Source organism: Hyperolius riggenbachi, chromosome 1 (assembly GCF_040937935.1).
Source record: "Hyperolius riggenbachi isolate aHypRig1 chromosome 1, aHypRig1.pri, whole genome shotgun sequence".
In the NCBI taxonomy this organism is placed as follows: domain Eukaryota; kingdom Metazoa; phylum Chordata; class Amphibia; order Anura; family Hyperoliidae; genus Hyperolius; species Hyperolius riggenbachi.
Window position 1 is genome coordinate 22,873,076 of NC_090646.1, and position 9,802 is coordinate 22,882,877.

A 9,802-nucleotide genomic window follows, 5' to 3' on the forward strand; every position below is an offset into this window, starting at 1 on the left:
ATTATGTAAGTGTACGCCGCTGGTGAGTTGAATGACAGATCACCCGTCTGTCGCTCAAATTCCCAGCAGCGTTCAATACTATTCCTCCTCTGTGTTGTAACAATTCAGAGGGAAGTAATTTGGGGTCTTGTGATAGCCGGAGCCCCAAAATTACCCTAACGCGCCTTATAGCATTTCTGCTATAGCAGGGCCCAGCTTCAGCACTGAGCACCAAAACCATCTGCTTTGTGATGGGTTGGGGGAAAAAGCTCAATTTATACTGAATCAATAAGAAGGTACTTGTTCATGCAGAATGATTTCATTCTCTTGTAAACCATGATGCATACGGTAGCCCCAGTGCACATAGCTGTGAATCCTGGATGAGCTGTATGAGAGGAAGAGGTAATAGGCGGCCAAGTACACAATCACATGGCAGAATGTGCAGCGAGGTAAGCTTATGCACCACAGAGCATGCAGACTGGTTCTCTTTACTTTATGCAGCGATTATCTGGCTTCTCACCTCGACATTATTCACCCGGACCTCCGCGTTGTCCTTCTCCGCCTTCAGCTCCAGCTCCACATTCAGGAGGGCGATCTTCGGGGATTCATACTTTTTGGGCTGCATTTCAAAGCCGGCGTAGGAGAAGGTTTTCTTGAAAGCCACACCAGCCACAAGGTTTGAGTCCTGGAGGGAAGGAGAGTAATAAATGTGAACCAGCAGCTGGAAAGGGCCGCAACCACTATGCCATTTTTCCAATGACCGGCGTTTGTTTGTTTTTTTTAAACGACGAGTGATCATTTCACGATCTCGCAACATGGATACAAACAGGCAATCACACGAACCAACGTTTAGCGACACACAGGGACAATGACCATCACGGGGGAATAGGATCTTACAGATCCCCCATGACTCTGTACCGCCATCGCTTTACTTACCATTCACACTTGTGTGACGTCGCGTGTACCTGCCAGCTGGAAGATGGATCGTGGGATGCTCGTTGCCAGGGGACGTCACTGGATCCAACCACCTCGGGTGGCGAGTATTTAGGTTTAGGCTAGATTCCCTGACTAACACTGCATCTTCAGCATCCCTTCCCCCCTGGCCAGCCCCACCCATCTCCAGGTCCGACCTATTCACCCTTCCTCCACATTGCAGTGCTCTCCCACTGTGACCTAGTCACACTCCAATGTCTCTCCTTCTCTGCCCCTCAAGTGCTCCCCCTCCTCCTTTCCAGGCCAGCCCCGCCCATCTTCAGGTCCGACCTATTCACCCCCCCATCGCAGTGCTCTTCCACTCTGGTCCACGCACACTCCGATGTCTCTCCCTGGGCTGCCCCTACACACCTCCAGAGCTCCGCCCTGCACTTTCTTGATGCCGATCATCTTGAGCTGCAGCAAGTCGTCTAACAAGCACACGGCGTCCACCACCATCTTGGAAAAGAAGTCTTTCTGAAGAGCGATGAGTTTAGAGCTCAGAGCTGTGGCTGCACATTTCTCCAGCAGGCGGCGCTGTTCCCTAGGAATGAGACGAGCATTAGACACAGCAGCGGTCGGATGACCATATCACACACAGCAGCACAGGGAGATACTCACTCTTTGTCTTCTTTCTTCACTGTGACTGCGATCTCTCGGATTTTGTTCACTGCCTGGAAGAGAAGAGCACCTGTCAGTGGATCAGGGCCGCACTGTGATGTGTGGGCAGGAATGGACGCCGGCAGGACAGGTACTCACCAGCTGTGTGGCGGTGCGGAAGGCCCGGATGATGATCTGCGGGTGGAGCCCCTCCTCCACATACTGCTTCACCTGTTTCAGGAACTCAGCGGCGAGTAGAGTGACCGATGTGGTGCCGTCACCGACCTGAATGACCGGAACACAACAGTGAGCCAATATTATCTGCACACCACTATAATGGCAACCTGCTATTTGCTGCGTTATACTCAGGCTTGCATTTACCTCGCAGGAGCCTATAGGCACAGATGTCCTGGAACCCTAGACTCCGCCCTCCATGAACCTACAAACCCCCGAACTGCACCACAAGTGTGCTGGCTGGTCCAGCGGTCACTTCTCCCTTACCCGGCACAGCTAACTACAGGTGCCCCTTAATATTAAGGCTACGTTTGGCTACCTACTACTAAGTAGCTAGAGGTGCCCACAAGTATTAAATAGCTTGAAGAACCTCAGATTGAGGTACCCGACTGAAAGGATATCTGGTCAGTGAAATGCAGAGAGCTGGGTGAATAACCTCATTTACACTCTCATCAGGACTCTGCATAGGGAAGATGGGAGGGAGGCGATCAGGGAGGGGAGTGAGGCCACCCTTCCATCAGGCGCCTGTAGGCACGTGCCTATACTGCCTTGTGGGAAATCCGGCCCTGGTTATACTGCTACAGTAGAAACACCACACCTGCCCTCACTGTCGGCATATAGCGCTCATCACCGCAATACAACTGTCAGTGTTTCTGCAGTCATATTAACAAGGAAAGAGTGAATCATGATTCTGCATGGCTGAGTGTGGAAGACGAGTCGCTCTTCCTCTACCTGTGCAGCTACACCATCTAGTGGACAAAATAAAATATGCATCCATAAGCACACTATATGCTGCGAAGCCAGGGCACTAGGAGTCTGTTCCTTACAATACAACTAAGAAGAGGAATCCTGGCCACATAGGGGTTAAAGGGCAACTGAAGTGAGAGGATATGGAGGCTGACATATCATGGCTTTGAAACAATGCACATTGCCTGGCAGTCCTGCTGATCCTCTGCCTCTAATACTTTTAGCCGTAGCCCCTGAACAAGCATGCTGCAGATCAGGTGTTTCTGACCAAAGTCTGACTGGATTAGCCGCATGCTTGTTTCTGGTGTGATTCAGACACTACTGCAGCCAAAGAGTTCCAAAGGACTGCCAGGCAACTGGTGTTTAAAAGGAGATAAATATGGCAGCCTCCATATCCCTTTCACTTTAAGTGAACTTCAAAATGGGCCTACAATATCAGCCAATGAGATTGCAGTGTCTGTGTCCTCACCTCGGCGTCCTGTGACTTGGCGATGTCCACCAGGGTCTTGGCGGCAGGATGCACCACATCCAGGAGCTTCAGAATGGTGGCTCCATCATTAGAGATGGTGGCTTTACCTGGAAGAGAAATGGCGTCTTCCATTACTGTCCACACAGTCACATGGCCTGAGGGCGGACTAGGCACAAGAACATTGCTTTTTGCATCCTCTTTTGTGGTGTCCAATCTAGAGAAAAGTATGCTGACGGTCCCCGACTCGCCCATAGAGTCTTACCGCTCCACTCTGTGTCCACAGTCCCTGCTGTCTCCCATTCAAAATTCACAAAGAAAAGGACACAGAGAGCCCACTATAGTGTATTATGTACTGGTAAATGGATGGATAGTGTAAGGCAAGTAGAATTATACTCACACACCAGGGTTACCAATAGGCAACCACTGTAAAAGCAGGTGGGGGGGGGGGGGGGGGGAGATTTGATCTGTCCCCCCTCAGGAATAAGAAGTCACTCTCTGTAGATGTGAAGAAAAAAAAGGTAACGTCCCTCTACCAAAGGTGGACTTGATATAGCGTAGTGTGGATACAGAGGCACCAAAAGAACATTAACTAAAATGGTTAAAAGTTGCTGGGGAGGTAGTGGTGGACAAATAATGAGTCATGAAAATACCTGGCGCCTCTGTGACACCTGGCGTTTTCATGACTCATTGCTGTTATTTGCTTCATGTTTTATTGCCTGAGGAAGCAGCATTATACCTGTGAAACGCATTGCTCTGTTTTTGGAGTAGATCAATACATTTTCTATGACATTGAATTTGCACAGTGATTGCGCGTCTACTTAAAGGCGGTAAGTCCATCACTACCCCCCCCCCGAGTTTAGCAACAAGATTTGTCACTAACTCGGAGGTAAACAGAGGGGAGAGGAATTCCGCTTAAACTGCCAGCCAGGGGCATTCCAACAGGGTTTCCTGAGCTGCCGTCGGGCAGCTCTCTCTCTCCCCTGGCCTCACCTCCTGCCTCCCTGCACTGTGTGAGAGACAACACAGTCTCTCAGTGCAGCGTGGTGACCCAGAGGTCACACGTGAAAGTGGGCTATTGCAGCCCACGGGAGCGGCGTTTTTTGCGGCTACCTGATCCGCTCAGCCCTGCGGATCAGGTAGCCTACTTTTTTAAACGCATCCTCTGGCTCCATTTAACCATTTAGTTCATTTTATTTTTTTGGCGCCTTTGGAAGTCCTCAGAAGGCTTCGGAAGCACAAGCCTGGACTCGCGTGTGCGCTGTACAGATCTGCTCGTCGTCAGGGACACAAGTAATTCTGAAGTCACCAAAGGAGGGCAGGATATGTATTCAACCTGTAGTTCAAATCATTTTACTGGTGGGATAGCAATCCAATGAGGCGACCGGGCGAGGCCTGGGAAGCCACCATGGGATCCAATAAGCATCTAACTTTTTGTATTTGCAGCTTACTTCAGGGTCATACATGAACAGCCCCTCATATACGTATGAGCTCTGCTGAACACACGGGTGAGACAGCCAGGGCCGAGGAGTCGGAGTCAAAGCAATTTTGGGTTTCATAAACTGAGGAGTGGGATGATTTATGTGTGAAGTGTGAAGACTTACCTCGGTCATCTACAATCAGCTTGTCCATGCCACGGGGGCCGAGGGTGGTCTTCACGGCTTCGGCAATCACCTGGCAGGCATTGATGTTGCTGACGAGCTGTGGCACCCCCTGGGAGGTGTCTGTGCCTTCCTTCAGCAGGATTACAGGTGTGGACTGTAAGATAAACACACAGACATCACAGCCTGCCCAGTACAGGACATACACCTCACCTAATAATGAAATCCTTCCATTTCTGCTCATCAGAAAAATTCCCTAAGTAACTGCCACCGACCAATGGCCAAGCACCAAATCCAATCTTGTCTATAGATAAGGTAGTGACGGTAGGAAGCGGTGACCGGGAGGTTACCCAGAGTGGGGGGGGGGGGGGACTGGACTGGTACGATGCAGTGACAGCGAGGTTACCCGGATTGGGAGGGGCCTGGACTAGTACGATGCAGTGGCAGTGAGGTTACCCGGATTGCGAGGGGCCTGGACTGGTACGATGCAGTGACAGCAAGGTTACTCGGATTGGGAGGGGCCTGGACTGGTACGATGCAGTGACAGCGAGGTTACCCAGATTGGGAGGGGCCTGGACTGGTACGATGCAGTGGCAGCGAAGTTACCCGGATTGGGAGCGGCCTGGACTGGTACGATGCAGTGGCAGCGAGGTTACCTGGATTGGGAGGGGCCTGGACTGGTACGATGCAGTGGCAGCGAAGTTACCCGGATTGGGAGCGGCCTGGACTGGTACGATGCAGTGGCAGCGAAGTTACCCGGATTGGGAGCGGCCTGGACTGGTACGATGCAGTGGCAGCGAGGTTACCCGGATTCAGCGTTCTCCCCAGGATCAATTAGGTGGGCGCGCCGCCCGGCTGCGTCACACGCTGGGCTCTCTCCTCTGTGTACGAGATCTCCTGCTTTTCAGCAGGCTTGTACAGGTATTGGCTCAGCTCGGCGGTAGGCGGGACCATCTGACTGCAGCGTGCTCTTCCAGGAACGATACAAGCAGTCAGTCACAGAGAAGGGACTCTGGTGTCTGTGTAGCTATAAAGGCAGGGCAGACTGCGGTCATTTGGCTTTGTAATTCGGAGCCTCCTTTCCTCCTCACAGCTGCGTCATTAGGTCAGTTGTCTCTCCCTCCCTCCCCTCTGAATGTGTATTCCGTAATTACTTGCCCGTCTCTGTGATATATTCGGTACTTGTGTTTAGAAGACTAGAGAGGAGTGGGGAGTGCAGGCAATCACTCACCTCCTCCCCCGGCTGTCACAAGACGCACGGGGCAGCTGCGGACTAGTTGCATATAGAGGGATGTTTGGGCTGCCTGGAGAACGGAGCTCACTGACCGCAGCACTGAAGATAACAAACCTGATCAGAACAGATACAGGCAAAACGCATGTAGCTGGCAACTCAGCTGTGACCTCACACAGTTTGCACACAAAAAAAAAATCTGTCCTGAAGTTTATTCTCCCCCCCCCCCCCCCCTTTTTAACCCTAAGGATACAATAATAAACCTGTGAAATCACAAGGGCCAGCATGTCCTTTCAGACCATGCTGCACTTTGCATTTTCACACACACAAAAACCACAGTTCTTATCTGTGTGAATTTGTAGCTTCTCAGAGTAATCTGTAGAACATGGACATGCGACACGATTCCTGATCGAATAATAGCATTCAGCCGGAAACAATCGATGGGATCCACAAACAAGGAAAACTTTATCAATCAGATGATTCGTAGAGGAATCAACCTCAAAACCATTGACTAAATAATTGTGTTCGATCGCTACCATTAACGATGCCCAATACATATAGCTGTATAGCTCTGGACATGTGTTGTCTATATGATGTCTGTTTCCCCTGCACTGTCAGACGGATTTCTGTAGCTGCAAATATAACAAAAAGCACTGCTCACTTTAAAGTGTACCATAGCTGAAAATAGTAAAAAGATTTAAGCCCAATCTACACTATAAGATTCTTTGTGCGATTCAATTACGATTCTATTTACAATCCGATTAAATCCGACATGTCCAATCGGGATTCGTTTCAATTCGCTTTGCCATTGCAAAACAATGGCAAATCGAATCCCGATCGGACATGTCGGATTTAATTGGATCATAAATAGAATCGTAATCGAATTGTACAAAGAATCGTATTGTGTAGATGGGGCTTTATACATACCTGGGGCTTTCTCCCCAAAATCTTTTTACTATTTTCAGCTGAGTCCCTTTAAGACAGATTGTGTATTTCTTATAGCACGCCTGAAATGAGAGCCATATGGAGGCTCAATGTTCTCCCCAGGCTCTTTTGGCCACATTCTCCACCCATCTAATTTTGGTGAGCACCCGGCTAACATCAGCTTGTTTCCTCCTCCTATGCTGTGAGCAGAGTTGTGTCAGCCCTGCTAGATTTGGGCGCAGCCAGCGCCGCCATAGACTATAATGGCAATCAGTCTATAGCGGCGCTCAGTGAGTAACGTCGGCTCCGTCAAAAGTCGGAGCCAAAGTTGCTTAAAAAAACACAGAAAGTTGCTCAAAACAAGTATCTCCTATTTTGGGGATAATGTGCATTTTTAGCTAAGACGGCCGGCTGTTAGTACAAAAGAAAGGACAAAACAAAATCCACTAGACTTTCTGAAAAGGGCCAAAGTATTTGCATTTTCACACATTATATAGCCAATGTGAATATCAATACTTTCCAAATATAGTTTTAGGAAGGCGATATTGTACTTTATACAGCTTTTTCAGTAATGGAGATTTTTGGTTCTTTTCAGCCCACTATTAGAAGGTTAGCGGTTGTCTTGTTATTCAGGATTTATCTTTTTTCACCTTAACTGCTTGTTGACCACTCCACGCGAATTGGCGTGGAAGTCGCGGCAGGCCAGAACCACTCAACGCCAAGCCCTGGGGTGGGGTTTTGCAGGAGATCGCACGCATTCCCCATGAATGGCTCTGCTCCGTCATCAGTCTCAAAGCGGCAATCCCTAAGAGATTGACAGCGAAACCGCCGTCTATTTACAATGTACAGCGCTGTGATCTAAGGCAGCGATGTATTGGGGGACAGCCGTGTGACACAGGAGCAATCGGCTGTCATAGGCTGATGCCTATGACAGCAGATTGCGATGACTGACTGACTGGCGGGGGTGCGGGGGTTAGAGGAGGGGAATAAAAAACAAACATTTATTGAAAAAATAAATAAATAAACATCCGTGCAGCGATCAGAGCGGGGAGTGGGGGGAGAGAGATCACTTGTTTGCAGAGATGTGCGGCCCTGCAGCGACGCCATAAAGCTGCAGTGGCCTGAATTGTGAAAAATAGCCTGGTCACTAGGGGGGGGGGGGGTGTAAGCCTACGGTCCTCAAGTGGTTGAAGTGAGAGGGATATGGAGGCTGCCTTACTTATTCCATTCCTGGAAACATTATTATTGATTTATAAAGCGCCAACATATTCCGTGGCCCTGTACAAAGTAAGAAACAAACATGGGGTACATAATAATACAGACAATGGTGTACACTAATATACAAGATACATAATTAGTGACAAAATATAAAAAATGATACAGCATACAGAATACAGAAGTGGTAATGACAGTGATAAAAGTAACATGATGAATAAAATGTATAATGGTTACCAAGACACAAAAGGAGGAGGGAGCCCTGCCTTTACAAGCTTACAATCTAAAGGGAATGGGGGAAACAAGAGGAGGGGTAGTATACGATAAAATATATAGAGGCAGTGTGTTAGGATACCTAGTAGGAGTGCAATTTGGTCTTAGGAAACATGCTGAATGAGCATGGGCTGGACATGTAACGAGCAAGAGATTGCAGCCAATATGTGGTGGTGCCATTCTGATGACATTGGAGCTCTTCTGTTGCATTTGTAAACACCATGTTTTCGTTTTGTGTTGCTGTGATTTTTTTAACCCCGCCTCCCATTTTATGAACTTTGTGTACGCCCAGGTCGTTGTTTCTCCAAGTCTAGAGGCATGACTGGCACCAACTCCAGTGAGAAATCCTAAACATTGCACCAAGTGAATATCCTACAAACTGGAGAAAAACAAGTGTGTGCTCTGACCAGGTTCATAAGCTGGCTGCCCGATTGTCTATTGACTAATTAAAATGGCATAGCATTTGCTGAAATATGGTGGCACAGTCTATCTGTTAACATACTGCCCCTTTAGTTCGTCCCTCACCACTATCTCAGAACTACACCTGAGGGATAATGGTTTCTCCCCCCTGTAGGTTAGTATACAGCAGGGCAGACAGCACAGCACCCCTATTCTGAACACAGTGGTCTCTCCCCCTGTAAGTTAGTATATAGCAGGGCAGAGAGCACAGCACACCTCAGCCTGCACACAGTGGTCTCTCCCCCCTGTAGGTTAGTATATAGCAGGACAGAGAGCACAGCACCACTATTCTGCACACAGTGGTCTCTCCCCAATGTAGGTAAGTATATAGCAGGGCAGAGACCACAGCACCCCTCAGCCTGCACACAGTGGTCTCTCCCCCCTGTAGGTTAGTATATAGCAGGACAGAGAGCACAGCACCCCTCAGTCTGCACACAATGGTGTCTCCCCCCTGTAGGTTAGTATATAGCAGAGCAGAAAGCACAACACCCCTCTTCTGCACACAATGGTGTCTCTCCCCTGTAGGTTAGTATATAGCAGGGCAGACAGCACCCCTCAGTCTGCACACAATGGTGTCTCTCCCCTGTAGGTTAGTATATAGCCGGGCAGAGAGCAAAGAACCCCTCAGCCAGCACACAGTGGTCTCTCCCCTGTAGGTTAGTGTATAGTAGGGCAGAGCACAGCACCCCTATGTGGTCTCTCCCCCATGTTGGTCAGTATTTAGCAGGGCAGAATGCAGACAGCACCCCTATTCTGCACACAGTGGTCTCTCCCTCTCCCTGGCACACCACGTGACCCCCGCTCCTCTCCTCTTCCCCGGGCTCCGGGGTGTACGGCGGGGGTCGCGGAAGGGAAATCTCCGGCTTGCGGACAGGCTGGGGCCCCGCGCTATGCAGTGACGCTGCCCGGGTCTCGCTCCGCTATGTCTCCGGTGAGGATGGAGGCAGATTCTCTCACTCACCATCATCTTGTCACAGCTCTCGAGTTTCCGGCCGGCTTCACGGCACCCACAATGCACCGGGGTGGGAGAACCTTCCGGAACCTTCTAACTGTCAACGGCCTGAGGCGGAGCCGTACTGTCGCTATGGAGACGCTGGCCTG

At 49.7% G+C, this 9,802-nt stretch overlaps 1 protein-coding gene across 1 annotated transcript in view; it reads right to left on the reverse strand.

Annotated features, from left to right (window-relative positions):
- The window catches only part of CCT7 (chaperonin containing TCP1 subunit 7), a 34,602-nt gene extending 24,813 nt beyond the window's left edge, over positions 1–9,789 (reverse strand). The window contains exons 1-7 of the mRNA XM_068274172.1: positions 9,663–9,789; positions 4,603–4,756; positions 3,002–3,108; positions 1,711–1,836; positions 1,573–1,625; positions 1,324–1,495; positions 500–664 (exon numbers count right to left, since the gene is read on the reverse strand). Coding sequence (XP_068130273.1) covers positions 500–664; positions 1,324–1,495; positions 1,573–1,625; positions 1,711–1,836; positions 3,002–3,108; positions 4,603–4,756; positions 9,663–9,668 — 783 coding nt within the window. The 5' untranslated portion in view covers positions 9,669–9,789. The remainder of the gene's footprint in view (positions 1–499; positions 665–1,323; positions 1,496–1,572; positions 1,626–1,710; positions 1,837–3,001; positions 3,109–4,602; positions 4,757–9,662) is intronic.
- Between the last annotated feature and the right edge of the window lie 13 nt (positions 9,790–9,802).